Source organism: Emys orbicularis, chromosome 1 (genome assembly GCF_028017835.1).
Source record: "Emys orbicularis isolate rEmyOrb1 chromosome 1, rEmyOrb1.hap1, whole genome shotgun sequence".
NCBI classification, from domain to species: domain Eukaryota; kingdom Metazoa; phylum Chordata; order Testudines; family Emydidae; genus Emys; species Emys orbicularis.
This window is the reverse complement of record NC_088683.1, coordinates 170,345,433-170,361,976: the sequence shown is the minus strand read 5'-3', so window position 1 is coordinate 170,361,976 and position 16,544 is coordinate 170,345,433. Positions and strand designations below refer to the sequence as shown.

The 16,544-nt window shown below is 40.2% G+C and overlaps 1 protein-coding gene across 2 annotated transcripts in view; it reads left to right on the top strand.

The window, feature by feature from the left end:
- CBLB (Cbl proto-oncogene B) overlaps positions 1-15,897 on the top strand; it is a 202,724-nt gene extending 186,827 nt beyond the window's left edge. The window contains exons 15-19 of one of the 2 annotated variants that reach the window (XM_065423860.1): positions 5-93; positions 202-333; positions 2,528-2,668; positions 6,946-7,065; positions 14,979-15,897. In XM_065423860.1, the coding sequence (XP_065279932.1) occupies positions 5-93; positions 202-333; positions 2,528-2,668; positions 6,946-7,065; positions 14,979-15,241 (745 nt within the window). In that variant the 3' untranslated portion in view covers positions 15,242-15,897. Of the gene's footprint in view, positions 1-4; positions 109-201; positions 334-2,527; positions 2,669-6,945; positions 7,066-14,978 lie in introns of both variants that reach the window. The other variant, XM_065423859.1, reaches the window with a different exon arrangement.
- Positions 15,898-16,544: the final 647 nt, after the last annotated feature.

Here is a 16,544-nt window from a genome sequence, read left to right as displayed (position 1 = left end):
TAAGGGTGTGTGAGAATGGTCAGTGTGCTGGTATAATGAATGGAACACACAATGCTGCTTCAGAGATGAAGAAATCCAAAACCCCGGAGTTAGGTATGTTTTTATTTAGTTGTTTTTAACTCTAGAAGAAGACAACCAGTCTGACACAATTAGAGGTGCCATAAGAAAGCATTAACTTCTTGTTGTTGCTTTGTTATTCAGGAGACGCCTTTGATGCATCCACTGCTCCAGTATCTTTACCGCCTGCACGGCCTCCTTCCAGAGACAACCCAAAACACAGCTCTTTGCTCAACAGGACGCCCTCCGATTATGATCTTCTGGTGCCCCCTTTAGGTAGCAGACCTTTCGCTGTTAAATCTTTAACCGTTAACATAGTTAAAATCAACCAAATACCAAGCTTATTGCAAAACAAAATAAATAAATTCATAGGTTTATTAAGAGATTCAAATGATGTGGGCTAGATTATTTGAAGAAAACAAGTGAGTGTAATTATGCAGTGATCTGCAGTCAGTGCCTGTCTCAGTCCAGGCACTGAGCTCTTTCACCTTTACCCATTAACATCCAAATCCCAACATTGGTCAGTTGGTGAAGACTGATCCCATAATAGAAGGTGCTACACCCGTTCCCTGCAAAATGGGAAAGTTTACCATGGTTGGGTCAGGATTTAGTGTCATGCCAGAAACAGATGCAATGGCAGTTTACATTCGTCTTCTGATGGTAAACAGTAGAGAAACCTTTTACTCTAAAAATCAGATTTTAGTCACTTAATATTGGAATTAGTCAAATTTCAAGTTCTCTAAATTTGGGGAAGGGGCTGATTTTTTATGTGCCAATTTGAGTTTTCATTTTATCATATAAAAGGGAGTGACTAATAGCACCATTGGAGATAATAAATCTGGAGTTTGTTTCCTTTACATCAAGAGATTAAGGTCTAAGGCAGAGTACGATCAGTGCCCAGAATCATCAAACGTTGCCATTCCCAATCCTAGTCCCCAGTTCCCTCTCCTAGAGCCCCTCAACTTCTCCAGTTCAGCAGACACTAACCAAGCCACCCTCTCAGCCATGCTGGGAGTCTTATGCTTGCCCTCTGCCACCTTCTATAGCAGGGGCAGTCAAACGTTTTGGTTTGAGGGCCGCATCGGGTTTCAGAAATTGTATGGAGGGCTGGTTAGGGGACCCCCCCCCGCTTCTCGCCCCCTGACGCCCTCCCCCGGGACTCCTGCCCCCCTCGCTGTCTGTCCCCTGACCGCCCCCAGAACCCCCACCCCTGACTGCCCCCCACCACCCCATCCAACCCCCCTTCTCCTTCCTGACTGCCCCCCTGGACCCCTGCACCATCCAACCACCCCTTCTCCCTGACCGCCCCCGCCACCCCCATTTAACCTCCCTGTTGCCCACCCTCTGACTGACCCCACCCCTATCCATACCCCTGGACCCTGACCACCCCCCGAACTCCCCTGCCCTCTATCCAACCCCCACCCCCTTACTGCGCTGCCTGGAGCACCAGTGGCTGGCGGCGCGGCTGCACCAGGACAGGCAGCCGTGCCGCCCGGCTGGAGCCAGCCATGCACCGCGCAGCACAGAGCACTGGGTCAGGCCGGGCTCTGCAGCTGCATTACCCCAGGAGCTCGCAGCCCTTGCAGCCTGTGGCGCAGTGAGCTGAGGCTGCGGGGGAGGGAGGACAGCGGGGGAGGGGCCGGGGGCGAGCCTTCTGCGCCAGGAGCTCAGGGGTCTGGCAGAATGGTCCCATAGGCCGGATGTGGCCCGTGGGCCGTAGTTTGCCCACCTCTGTTATATAGCCTACCCAGAGCTCAGATGTGAAGTGTTGGCTCCACTATGCATGCCACCCATTTTTTTTTCTGATTGCTTTCACTCTTTGATTTCAGTATGCTAACCCACTATGCATTATAAGGTGCCTTAGCTCACACTCCAATTTCATAGTGCAGTAACAGAGAGTGCAGAGAGCAGCACAAGGGGGAGGGGTGGGAATTGCACCCCTTGACAGCCTTGAATTTACACCTGCCTGCTCCTCTCTCATAATGTAGAGGGTGAGGTCTCCCATGAATCCCCAGGACTGCACTTTTTGGCCTCTTAGGCCAGATCTGCTTACCCCTGTGTAAGGTGACACACAGTATACATCAAATCCAGCATGGTCAGCACATTTTTTTTTTAATTTTATTTCACTGAGCTACTGGTACATAGCGATCATCCTACAGTAATTTTCAGTGTGCTCTTTTATTTCACTCAGGTGCAACGTCTACAGACTGGCCACCAACACGCTGATTATTTTATAACCTTTTAAAAAAAAAAAAATCCCAAACTGAGTACACTAAAAGGTCATTCACAGCATGTTTTAAAGCATTCAGTTGTGCATAATAAGAGCCAGTCTTACAACTTCATTATTGGAGTCACTGAACTTCTGGAAAACCCTAGGAGTGAGAGCCTCTGTTAGCAGCCATGGAAAATCAATTTTAAGCTTCACTCTTTTTTGTACTATTCTTAATGAAGTTTTGCTCTTTAAATGCAGGTGAAGATGCATTTGACAACTCCCCACCGTCACTTCCTCCACCTCCACCTCCCGCTCGGCACAGCCTCACTGAGCATTCCAAACCTCTGGGCTCAGGAAGCAGACCCTCTTCAGGACATGAACTGTTCCTTCCGCCTTCGGGTAAGAGTCGCCAAGCAAACCAAGTTTTTAATGTATTTTCATTTACAGCAGAAGCTTATATGAGCTGATAAAGTTGTCATTGCCTGTTCGAAATACCTTTGCCCATAGCTAACTGTCTAAAAACTGGAGAGGTTAGTTTTTAAAACTATAGAGATGAAACATCTCAGAGAATATAAAATAGTCTCTACTTTTCTTTTCCCCATGTAATAGATAAAATCAATATTTTCATACTAGACATGACATTTTGGTAAATAACATTTTTCTAATAGGAATAGTTATTTTGAAGTGCCAAGTTTTTCATTGAGTTCTCTGTTGCCAGTGTGCATCATTTGTCATATCACCACCGAGTATTAGTTTCTATAGGACTATATAATATACAATTTAGTCTTCTTTTTGACTGGGGACAACACCAGAAAAGAAGGGCAAAGAACAACAACTTATATTTGATAGAACTATCACTGTCAAATCTTTCTTCTAAACTATATGAATTGTAAACCCCCCCTGATTGCAAGGAACTGCAGTTCATTCCATTTTTGTTCATGGGATTCATATCCCCAAATCATTGTCTGTCTTTCAGTCCAGTTTTCATATGGCACAGAAACTGTGCTACTGTCTTGATTGGTTTCCTCCTGTTAATGTACAGTGGTTGGGGCTCCATGCTGATTAAGTTGGTTCTGTTTGCTGCCTCTGATATAGATTGCTCCCAAAATGATTGTGGACTTACTTGTGGGCTGGGGTACATACTATAGCTGTTGAGGGGTTCCCTTCTTTCTTCTTTGGGAGGTTTCAGAGGATGTTTTTGGCCAATTATCTACCTACCCTAAGGATTCTGTTTTGTGGTGATCTGCAAGGCTCTGTATTGTCACGTCTCTTCTTTCAGCAGCTCCTGAGGGATACAGTAAGGCATTTTGGGCAGTGGTGTCAGCAGTATGCAGTTGACAGGCAGTTCCGTCTTGTTTTCATCACACCCTGCTGGTGTGTAGTCTTTGCTTTCCCAGCGCGTGGATGGCATTGGTGGTTAGATTGAGAGCAAGCTGGCTGAGGCTCCAGACAAATTAGCAGTGATGCTAGTGGGTGGCAGAAATGATCCCAAAAGATGGTTTGCTTTCCTGTCAGAGGTTTTTGGTTGTCCCTCTCTTGTCTAATAGGCTCACAAATTAAGAGGTACTCTTGGACCCCATCTCCGCCATCCTGCCAAGATAGATAATTAGTTAAACTTTATTTTATTTTTAACACAACCCCACACCCTTAGCTCTGATTCAGAATACTGTTCTTTTACCGGTAATCCCAAAATATAAACGCAATGAAAAATCTGTTTGAAAAAGAAACATGTTATGTGTCCACATTGATAATACACATTGATCTGCCTCTACTGCGAGTCGATATAAGTGCATAATTTTTACCATAAATCAACAGTCTTATGTACTTTTCCTTTTAAATTACATTACAGACGCATTATTCTCCAGGAACAGCAATTATAGAAATACTTTACTGAAAAATTCTACCATAATTTGACACCTTAAATTTGGATAATATTTCCCACTTAACTACATCACTTAAAAGAAAATAGTTAAATTCCAAAATCAAGATGATAATAGAATACACAATAAGAATCCATGGTTCAGAGTTGAGGTAGTTGTGTTGTGTTAAATGTGGATTGCTTTACAATAACTTATTCATTATGTGGACAGTATAGGGTTTATTATGTCCTTAACTATTCATTCCTTACATTTAAGTGCTTAGGTCATTAGTTTTCAAACTGTGGGGTGTGCACCTCCTGTGGGGGGTGCACTGAAGTTTTCAGCAGGGCCAAAGAACCTGATGCCGGCCAGCTCCCACAGGAACAGCAGATCCTTGTGTGAACTCACTGCCCTTTCTCCACTCACACGGTCTCTCTCTCACACATGCACACGCATACCCTCTCCTCCCCACCCTCTGGCTGTGCTGGGAGTCAGCATGGTGGCAGCACTACCACATGCGTGTCTTTGCCCCCAGCATGCGCATGTGCACACGGGGAGAAGGCAGAGCCACCTCACACATGCACTAGTGCTGCTTCTGGCAGCGGGATTACAAGTGGAGCAGATGAGCCTTCTCCCAACACGTGCTGGTCACGTGGAGATTTAGTGCCCCCCACCCCCACCCTCTGCGGGCTTTGAACTTGGCACCATCCAGATTCCCCTTCCCTTGTGCCAATGGGAGGCATGCCTAGGACATAAATCTCCAAAGGCGGGTGAGTTGGGGAACCTCTGGCTCAGGTTTTGTTACTGTTGTCATATGTAAAGGACGTTGTCACTTAACAACCTGAACTGGGTTTTGAAACTTTTTGTTGTTTTTGGAATGATCTTCTGTAGTGTTGTTTGTCTCCCAGGGACAGTAGTTAGTGAGCCAACGTTTTCAAACATAGGTAGAAAATTAGACTTCTAAATCCAGGCACTTAAACTGACCTGATTTTTCAAAAGGGTTGAGCTCAGAGCAGCTCCCGTTGTACCCAATGTCAATTTAGGTGCCTAAATATTGAATGAGGAGCCTAAGAGAACACATTTTTGAAAATCTTGGCATTGATGATTATTGTGTTGTCATTTATTTGTATTGCAGTAGTGCCTAGGGGCCCCGGGCATGGACTAGGACCCTGTTGTGCTACGTGCTGTACAAACACAGAACAAAAAGATAGACTGTGAGCTGTCTGGGGCATGAACTGTCACTGTAAGGGTCAGCCCAAAAGTCATGTATGTATTTGGATATTTAAATGTTTCTCTATGAAATACCACATTGAAAGAGACGTGGCTCTAGAGGTGTAGACATGCTTTAGCAAAAAAGTTATTTACAGGGTCTACCAAACAGTCAGGTAAAATAGTATTTTCTATACTTCTAACATCGCTACATACTACAAATGCTTTGTTGCACTTTCTGTTTGTTTAAATGCTATATTCCTTTTGCTCAGCAAAAAAAAAAAAAGGGGGGGGGGAAATTATCTGAAACATTTAGAAATCAAGTTTACATTTTTCAATTCACTTCACACTATTGCAAGGAGTGCTATCAATCACAATGAAATATGGCAGATTTACCATAACACATTGCAAAAAATAACAAAACATAAAAATATACTAAGTGTTTTCGTCTTTTAACTACTCTTCTGAAATGGCAAGCTCATTTAAAAAATACCCCTCAACTAAAAGCTTCAAGTAAATGTGTTGCAGTACAAGTACCTGAGAGTAATTAGATGAACCCAAGAGACACTTTCTGACGTTTTCTGCTATCTGTCAAGATCTGAATGTTGAATAATGTGCTAGTACTCTGTACTTTTCTTGACACAGTTCAGTTCACCATCCATCTTGTCAAATAAGCCACTGCATATGGATGACTTTGCAAGTTACAAGAATCAAAGGTTCATGCTTGTGAATTGCAGGGACAGAAATTATTCTAAAATTGAGTACTGAAGATAAACAAATGTTATCTGCAATTCACAAGGTTATGTGGAAAATTATTTGGAAATAACAATTTAATATAATTTATAAAAGTTCACAAAATCTGGAAAGTACATTTTATGGTCACTTAACATTTTCCATATGTACGTATTAGCTATGATCTGTACTGTCACTGTTCATTAATCTTATAAGTGCCTTTGACTACACGGAGACACATGCTTGTGTAGATTGATATTTCATTCTTTTTTTGAATATTTCTTTAGACACTGATTTCCAAAGCCTTATTATGATTGGTGACAGTACAAGCCTTCAGGTGATTTCACAGCCATGCAACAGATCTAATGAGTGTACAGCCAGGACTTGATCACCACAAAAAAACATACATATCCCTGCACCCACTGTGGTAAATGGATTGAAGACTCAGTTGAGGAAAGCAACCTGTTCAAGACAGCTCTTAAGCATTGCTTAAAGTTAAGCACTTGCTGAAGTACTGCCTTCAATAGGGGCCTAAAAATGGAGAAGAGAGACTGTTCTAATTTTCTGCTTTGACTTTTTAATCTGCCTTCAGTAATTGGCAAAGACAGACACAAAGCTTGCTTACCCCATCACTAGTTTCTTTAATATGTGTTAGGGAGGGAGACTATATTAAGTTAACCATCTCCCCTGGTTATCTCTAGGCATAGTTACATCCCCACTGCATGAATGCGTGTGTGTCTCAGTGTCAGGAACACTCCTGTTTGCATTCACAATCCCTTCTCTTCTGAAGCTTCTTGTTCATACAGCTCTAATCTGGCCCCGTGTGCATGAACCTTGCAGACATTTTTAACTTTAAGTATCCTCTCGTTTTTATAGATCTCTTTTTTGATCCGGCTACTAGTGTAATTCCTTTGCCTCCTGCTCGAAGAGTAACAGTGGAAAATGTCAAAACTAATAGAACATCCCAGGACTACGATCCACTTCCATCCTCCTCAGGTAAGAAGAAAAACCATGCTTAGACAAAGTACCAGCCTAAGAAAGCAAGTAATCTTAGCTCAGACAAACTGGCAGACATCAGCCAGTGCGCATGCATCGCTATCCTGTTTGTGAGGAAAGGCTGCTGTCATTCACAACAAGGGCTGGCAATTCTCTTCCTACAAAAAACAGATAGGTAACCATCAGAGGAACAATGGAGATGGATCTTCTGAAAGGACATAAAATCCCAGCGTGGCTGGTCCATCCTATGATCTGTAGGGTTGGGTAGACTAAAAGGAAAATTCTTTCACCTTTTAAAGGTGAGTCTTTTTAATCCTAGCCATAGACATTAAATGCTTATGTGAATTCTGGTATCCCTTTTTTTTTTCCCCTCTTTTTTTTAAGATAAGGGATTTTCCCTGTTCTTTTGGAGATCACAAGAGGTCAGAAGTCATGCAGGGGCCACTGTGCCTCTTGGTTCCAATTTGATTCTCCTTGTATTGCTCTGTGGACAAAATATAACTTAAACCTCTATATTGTTCTCTCAGATATGTACCAATGTGACTTCCGTGGCTCTGGGCACTGTAAAACATTTTAAAAATACACAGGAAACCCAAAAGCAACTAAAATGCCATATCCAGTTTGTAACGGCCTAGTCAACATAATGTAACAAATTGAAAAGATGGCCATAATATATAACATCTCTGATCCAGAAGGAACCTCAAATGTTTCACAGTCTAGTTATAATGTATCCAATCCTGCAATTGGATTCACATGGCTGGACCCTTGCCCCCACACAGATCCAATGACAGATTGAAAGTCTATAAGGAGCTACTATAAAGTGGTTGTATAACTGGTTGGAAAACTGTTCCCAGAGAGTAATCATCAGTGGTTCACAGTCAAGCTGGAAGGGCATATCAAGTGGGTTCCCGCAGGTTCTGTTCAATATCTTCATCAATGATTTAGATAATGGCATAGAGAATACACTTAAAAGTTTGTGGACGATACCAAGCTAGGAGGCGGTTCAAGTGCTTTGGAGGATAGGATTGAAGTTCAAAATTATCTGGACAAACTGCTTAAATGATCTGAAGTAAATAGGATGAAATTCAATAAGGTCAAATGCAAAGTACTTCACTTAGGAAGGAACAGTCATTTGCACACATACAAAATGGGAAATGACTGCCTAGGAAGGAGTACTGCGAAAAGGGATCTGGGGTCATAGTGGACCACAAGCTAAATATGAGTCAACAGCGTAACACTGTTTCAAAAAAAGCAAACATCATTCTGGGATGTATTAGCAAGAGTGTTGTAAGCAAGACACTACTCTGCGCTAATTAGGCCTTAACTGGAGTATTGTGTCCAGTTCTGGGTGCCACATTTCAGAAAAGATGTGGACAGTTGGAGAAAGTCCAGAGAAGAGCAACAAAATGATTAAAGGTCTAGAAAACATGACCTAAGAGGGAAGATTGAAAAAACTGGGTTTGTTTAGTCTGGAGAAGAAAAGACAGAGGGAATGTGATAACAGTTTTCAAGTACATAAAAGGTTGTTACAAGTAGGAGGGTGACATTTTTTTTGTTAACCTCTGAGGATAGGACAAGAAGCAATGGGCTTAAATTGCAGCAAGGGAGGTTTAGGTTGGACATTAGGAAAAACTTGCTGTCAGGGAGGTTAAACACTGGAATAAATTGCGTAGGGGAAGGTTGTGGAATCTCTATCGTTAGAGATTTTTAAGAACAGGTTAGACAATCACCCATCAGGGAGAATAGATAATAGTCCTGCCATGAGTGCAGGGGACTGGACTAGATGACCTCTCGAGGTCCCTTCTAGTCCTGAGTCTATCCTTTTATGTACAGTAGAAATCACTTAATACACCAATGAATGTACTCGCCTTTGCAGTACAAGACCGCAGCTATTTAAAGGGACACTGTCAACTATATACCTAGTCAGTTAAAAAGAAATAAAGTAAAAGTAGTTTCATTATTACCCCAATCCCTGAGTCCTTTGCCTATTTGCAGTCAGTTTTCCTGTTCTTTACAAATGTATTTTCTCTCCTTTTGCTGCATGAAAGCCCATACAATCAGGAGAAACTGGCCAACAGAGGCCCTGAGCTAATCATGTGAGTAGTTTCACTGAGTTGTGTGCATGTAGCTGTTAGGATTGGGCCACGATGAACTGTTCAGGGCAACAGTGAAATTGTAAACTATTCTCAAATGCACAAAGTAAACACATTGAAAAACATGATTTTTTCCCCTCTTGTCTGTCAGTTTTAGTAATTGTAGGTGTTACTTGCAACAACAGTAGGTGATAGATTTTCCAACCACAGTGTGGTGTGTTGTTTTTCTTTTGTTTTTTTTTTTAATATAAACGGTAAAGTTGACATTGTTCCTTTAACAGTATGTTACACCAGTATACTGCAATATAGATCAGGAAGTGAAGAACACTTTCCAATTGAAACTACAGGCAGGATTAAGCATGAAAAGTGCCAGGGGGATCTTTAATGATCACCACTGTTTAGAACCTCAGTTTGATGTCTCAAATAAATGATAGCGTTTTCAAGACTACAATTCCCCTAACAGAATGCTGGTGCTCACTATTTAAATAGCATTGAAAACAGGTTTTATAGCGCGTGTGTTTATAAAATCTTCAGGACAGGGCTCTTGTCTTTCTGCCTAGCAGAATGGGACCCTGATTCTGACTGAAGGGCTTCTAGGTGCTGTTTTAATATACATATTAAACAAGCTGATGATCTTAAAGGTATTAGAGAGACCAGGTAGGTCAGGTATTACCTTTTTTTGGACAAACTTCTGTTGGTTAGTGAGACAAGCTTTTGAACTTACACAGAGCTCTTCTGAAGAAGATATTACCTCACCCACCTTGTCTCTCTAATATCCTGGGATTGACGCAGCTACAACACCACCATTTTCCCTCTGTGCCAATATAAAAACACAATGGTTGCTTCATCCATTCAAAATAGAAGGTAGTGAATTTTATATTATTTCTAAGACTTTTCTTTAAAGCTCACTTAAAAAGGACTTGCTTGCTTTTCACACGGTGATTTACATTTCTGCATAGTCTTTTAATGGATATGCTTTTTTTCATGGGACCTGGTGTATTTTAAAGCCCTCCACAAAGGAAGCTGATGTAGAGAAGTTTTTAATTCTGCAAAATGACTGCAAGATGCTTGCTATTTAAGATTTCAAATAGTTTTCTTGATATTGCTTAGTAAATACTTCATTACTTAGATGTTTTGCATAACCATCTTCTAAAATATCCATATGCTTTAACCTCTGCTATAAATATACTAATCCAGCATGCTATGTACATAAAAGTTTTCAATTTAATTTGAATTAAATGACAACTGTTTGTTAAATCATGCTATGCTATAATTGGAAAGTTGTCTTTGTAGTGGTTGTAATTCCATCCTTTGGAATTAATAAGTTTCAGAATGAACAGATTCAATTTACTTCAGGTTTTCAAAAGATAACCTTGTATGGAAAATATAACTTAGTGTTTGAGTTATTCCTTAACCATTCATTTCTAATAGCCAGCAGTTGTTCATTCCAAACCTGTTTTAGGATTGCTGTTGGATCTGTGTTAGAAAGGAAGTGAATGTAGTCCACTCATTAGAGTAAATTCTATTCCTAGCACTGCCACTGACTCACTGTACACCTTGTCACTTGACCCCTCTGTGCCTCAGGCTGTCTATTTATAAAATGGGAATAATACCTGCTTCACTATAACGTTCAGCTTAATTGCTGACTTGTAAGGGAAAATGTATCTATCAGGTATATTTTGAATGACAGCCCTTTAGAATTCTTTAATATCAAGAAAGGTTGCATATGGTGAAATATAGTATATGTTGTTTGTCTCTGACACCTATCACTGTGGTATCTAAGTACCAAACACAGCAATTTATTTAGCACTGAAAATTTCAAAAATGCCTCTCAATTTTTCACTTTTTCATTGTTCCAGAGGATTTATATATATATCAAACATTGTGATGGTATAAATTCTGAGGGAGTTCAGGTAAAAATAATGAGGGGAGAAATCGCTAATTCTAGAACGAACACACACACTCTCTTTCTCTCTCACTCACCCACCCACCCATCACCTTTTCTTCTCTTACTCAGCTGCGATTTCCACTGCCTTGGACCTTTGTGCAGTCAGTTACACCTGTGGAAAGTGGGTGTAACATGCTACAACTGGTATGAGTGAATGGAGCAGTCTGACTTCTGCACTCACTTTGCTCAAATGTAAATGACTACCCAAGGTGCCAGGTAGAGGAAATCAGGCCCCTTATGTATACATTTATTGTATCTCCTTAGCATTTCACTTATATGCTCTGTGCGAAATGGGTTCAAAGCTGTGTGCCTTTCGGAGCCCTGCCTATGATCTGGCCTTTTTAATGCACTGTTATGCCATTGTCCACATTGCTCCGGGGTGCGTTAATAAATATAAATGTAAAATCATGCTTTGCCCTCTTTACATTATTTATAAATGAGAAAGGAAAAATTCATCTGGCTCGGTGCATTTTTGCTATTGTTACATACTTAAAGGTTTATTTAAATATAGTTCAGACTCATCTTGTCTGCAAGCATCTGCATGAGCACTGTGATGCCTTGTAGAGCCCCAGGCTTTAGGGCTCTGAGGAAGATTTACACGTTCTTAGCATCCTACAGTGAGGCACTGAAGTTCTTCACTCGGGCTCCCTGAGCTCCTCAAAATGAGAGATCCCCTTGGCTCTCTAATATCCCTTTGAAGGTGTTTTTTCTTCTCCCCCAAATAGACTTGTCTGCCTTCCTCCACTCCACAGAGATCCTCACATGACAAGCCTGCTTCCTCACTCTCACCCACCAGCAGGCGTGCTCGCATGGTGCCGCTTATCCCTGCTGCTTCCCAGACTGGTAGCAGCAGCTGATGGGACATGTTTAAAAAGCAGGAAGGGAACAGAAGGGGTGGCTCACTGCAGGGGGAAATGAAGCTATTTGGCATCATTACCCAGGCAGCAAGAGTCCTGATTTATCCCTGCCTCTTAGCAGCCTAGGAGGCCTCTTTCTCCCCCTCACCTTCTGCTAGTGAACCACAGTCGTTTATTAAATTAGCCAGTCCCCAGGCGTTATCTGCTTTAGGGTTAGCTAGTTTCCTAAGGGTTGAAGGCAGCATGGAAACAGAAGTGTCCGTGATTGAGGCTGCCTGCTCAGAGGCTGAAACAATTAATTGAAATATACGAATATACAATTAACTGAAAATTCAGCTAGAGATTTTTTTTTTTTTTTTTTTTTAAAGAATCCAAGGTGACTGACGCATCAGTGTGTGTGGCGGGAAAGAAAGGCCTGTTTAAATGCCTCTGACTCTCTGTGTACAGATGGAAGTGCAGTTTAAGCTTAGTATTTTTAAGCTCAGAATCTAACAGGATACTCATATTCCGCTAAAATTTTATATGGCTGTGAAGATATTGAGAGAGGTGTCAGCATTTAAAAAAAAACGGGAATTGAGTTACAAAGAGAGTGAGGGCTGGAGATTTAAAAGGACCTGTGCTATAGAGACATTGGTGGAGTGAGAAGAAAACGTATGTGTTGCAAATCTTCAAAAAGAATTAAAAATGGTCTGCCTAAATGACATGATTGCTTCAGCAGGTTTTAGGCAACATGAAGTTTTTAGTCAAGAAAAAATTCCAGGTTTGGGTTTCAGATTGGAGCTGCCAGAACTAGTCTGTGTGTGTGTGTGTCTCTCTCTCTCACACACACACACACACACACACACACACACACACACACCCCAAAACTGTATCAAATTTAATTGTATTTTGTTCTTTAGATACTTTTCTTCCATAATAATTTTTCTAAAATTGCTTTGATAGTTATATTTTTTGCCTCAGATTTACATATGTTACATTATTTGTCTTGCAACTTTCTAGTATTGTACATACTTTGATTTTAATTATGGACCGTATTCTTCAATAATACTGTAAATTGAGTTTTGTAAAATAAGTCTGAATTCCTGATTTTACTTATTCCTCTCTCTTACTGGTAACTAAATTTCCTGAAATATTGCTAATCATCTAATCCTACAAGTATTTCACACCCCTTTCTCCAGTAAGCTCAATCCTGCCTTGTATTGTCTTTTTATCATTAGCATTTATATAGCACTTTTCATCTTCAGTGTCCTTTATAAAGACAAAATAATCCTATCTGCTGTTTTTCTCATCAGCATGTTGTGTAGAAAATAAGCAATGTTTCCAGCACAAGATTAAACCCAGTCTTTTAATATGAAATCTGAATAAAATTACTCTAATCTATTTGTTACATTAACCCCACCATCTTTCTAGAAAAATATTTCCTGGATCTTGTCTGACTTAACAATAGATTTCCCATACTGATGCGTTCAGAAAAGCTTGTTGGCATTAAAACTGAGTCAGGAAATGCATCTTGAAAGATCTACATAAATGACTAGGTTGATCCATTGAAGATGTTTAACGTGCTCTGTGCGATTACAATCCAGATACTCTCCCTGTATAAAATTGAATAGCGGTATAACTTTGATAATGAAATTATTATGCTCCTTTGCATTACAAGATATATCTGGAAGATTTGAAAAAACAAAATGCTATTGCCACCTGTATAAATAAACTGGAAAATGTTATTGCCATAAGCTTTCTCTAATTACATATCATTGGAGCACTATTTATTGTCAGTAGAACTTTTCAGAATTCTTAAAGGATTGAAAGCCTTAAAAAAAAAAAAAAAAAAAAAAAAAAAAAAAAAAAAAGTTCCACTCAAAGCATTTTTGCTGTATGCCATCTTGTATTCAAGCTTCTTAGTGTAGCCTCAGCAAGGATAAAGGGGTTTGGGCAAAGTACCAAGTTTACTTGAGTCCTAACCCCTTGACTCTGAAAAGATTAGAAGCTGTGGTTATTAGCTCTTTGCATCAGCACATCATGATTCTTAGCGGCAGTGTTAACTGTGAAGGTTAACATTCCTATGAAGCACTGCAGACAGGCTGTAGCATACCCAGCCAACATCTGAAATGTGTGAACTGTGATATTTGGGGAGAAAAAATTAGGGATCTTTTTCTCACCACTGAAATTTATTGGACTATTAATTTTTTGGGGGGACAGAATGAGGAAATAATGATTTTTTCCTATGTATCAAGCACCCTTGACATGCATGAAATAAACTACAAATGACTGAAATATGTTCTCATGATGTACAAATGAGTGCTAGTTTCTCCTCTTCAGGTTTATTTGATGAGAGTCTTCTTTTACATAGTTTACTGATTTGTGCAATTTCCTGAATAAAACTGACTAAATCCTTCTTGGTGATATTAATAAAATCTCATTGTTGAGAGTAAATGACAATTAAAATTCAGATTTAATTTTTACCACTTATGCTGTTTTTATACTTTTTTGCCTAGTTTGGACAATGCAAATATAGACTAGTCCAGGGGTTCTCAAACTGGGGGTCAGGACCCCTCAGGGGGTCACGAGGTTATTACATAGGGAGTTGTGAGCGGTCAGCCTCCACCCCAAAATCTGCTTTGCCTCCAGCATTTATAATGATGTTAAATATATTAAAAAGTATTTTTAATTTAGGGGGGGGGTCGCACTCAGAGGCTTGCTATGTGAAAGGGGTCACCCGTACAAAAGTTTGAGAACCACTAGACTAGTCACTTCCACTTTCAGATTCTTACTGCATTATTAACACAAGGCTGCACTGTTTAGGTTGTGAACACTTCTGGCAAATGTTCTAATACAGTTTCCACCAGAATTTCAAAGCTGAAGAAAGGAATTCATTAAAACAGTCCTCTTAATAGGCTTCATAAAACTTGGTTTTGAGTTCTCCCTTAACTTGAGGCCTGAACTACTGAGCACTACCTCGTTACATCATGTTTAAACCAGTTTGTAGTGATTGTCTCTCCGGTTTTTTTTAAACAGATGGTTCACAAGCACCAGCCAGACCCCCTAAACCACTTCCTCGCAGGACTGCACCAGAAATCCACCACAGGAAAGCATACAACTCTGACACCTCCTTGGAAAATGTGGATGCAAAAATTGCAAAACTTATGGGAGAGGGCTTTTCTTTTGAAGAAGTGAAGAGGGCACTTGAAATAGCCCAGAATAATGTTGATGTGGCTCGTAGTATTTTAAGAGAATTTGCCTGCTTTCCTCCACCAGTCTCCCCACGTCTCAATCTATAGCAGCATGCAAGTCCCTGCAGCAGATGAATTCCATGGATGTGTGTGTGTGGAACTGAGAGCAAGAGAGAGAATTTGAGAGAGAAGTTTTCTTCTCTTGTCATCCTTAGAAGAGGGTCTGTTTCCAGTAGTTTATCAGAGGAAGATGGCTGCTCTGATCAAGACTCATAGATGGGCTGAGGCTTCTGTATTTTTGCTAGCCATACTTTTAAAATCAGGGTTGAACTGACAAAATTATTTTAAGAAGTTTACTTCCCTTGAACTTTGAATCTGTGAAATGCTTTTTTCTTGTTTACAAGTTGGCAAGTGGACATCTGTACTGTGTTCCTGTTTAGATTCCCTTGTACGGTGGTCAGCTCAGCTGTAGCATTTGCAACATTTTCCATGCTGACCGCCCCATCAACTAAATCATTTTTTCCAGAAGCTCTGTATTTCCATTTCTCCTTTTATAAGAGGCTTTAATGGTTTTTGCATTTCAATTTATCAAACAAATGCAAAAAAAAAAAAAAAGTATGTGGCCTTCACTACTGAGCGTTTTCTTCTGAGATTGCTTTGTTATTGAGAGAGGAAAAAAATCTGAATGTATAATGCATTTTTTTTTGTCTATGAACTGCCTTTTTAAAGGTATTTTAACAGTGATGTTGGGCAGCTTTTCTTTTTATTATGGATTTTGTGACCTATTGTCTTCAAGGTCTTGATCCATGTAGTTTCCAGTTTAAAAAAAAAAACCACACATGCAGTAATGAAACTAAAGAACATGACATATGACAACTTTTAAAAATTTGAATGCAGATGTTGATGTTGTACTTAAGTTACATACCAAGGGCACCTGTTGTTCACGCCTTAAGTATCCTTAGGCATACTGAATAATGGGGAATCTCGCTGAATTATATTAATGATCAGGTAAATTACAGTCCTATCGTCTGCAAAGTGGATGACAGTTAATTTCCTGTTTGAGTGATTGTCCTCTGGTTCATCGTGACTTTAGGGACCAGTTCATATTGACATGGGAACTTTAAATCTTTGATGCACTGATAAGTCCTAATGCTACTGTAGGAATACTTTTTACAAAGCTCTTTAGTAATCTCTCTGTTCACACTATTGCATTAGACTATATGTTTCGTACCCCAAATTCACTCATTCACTATTCCTGCATCGATGGAAACATCTTAAATCTTTTTGCCATGGGTGGAACAGTGTTACCTTAGTCTGATTTTTTTTTTTTTTTTTTTAATTTAAAGCACAGATTGATGCAAGCCAAATCAAGTCCTTTATTTTTTGTTCTTGCTAGACTCTCAAATTGAGT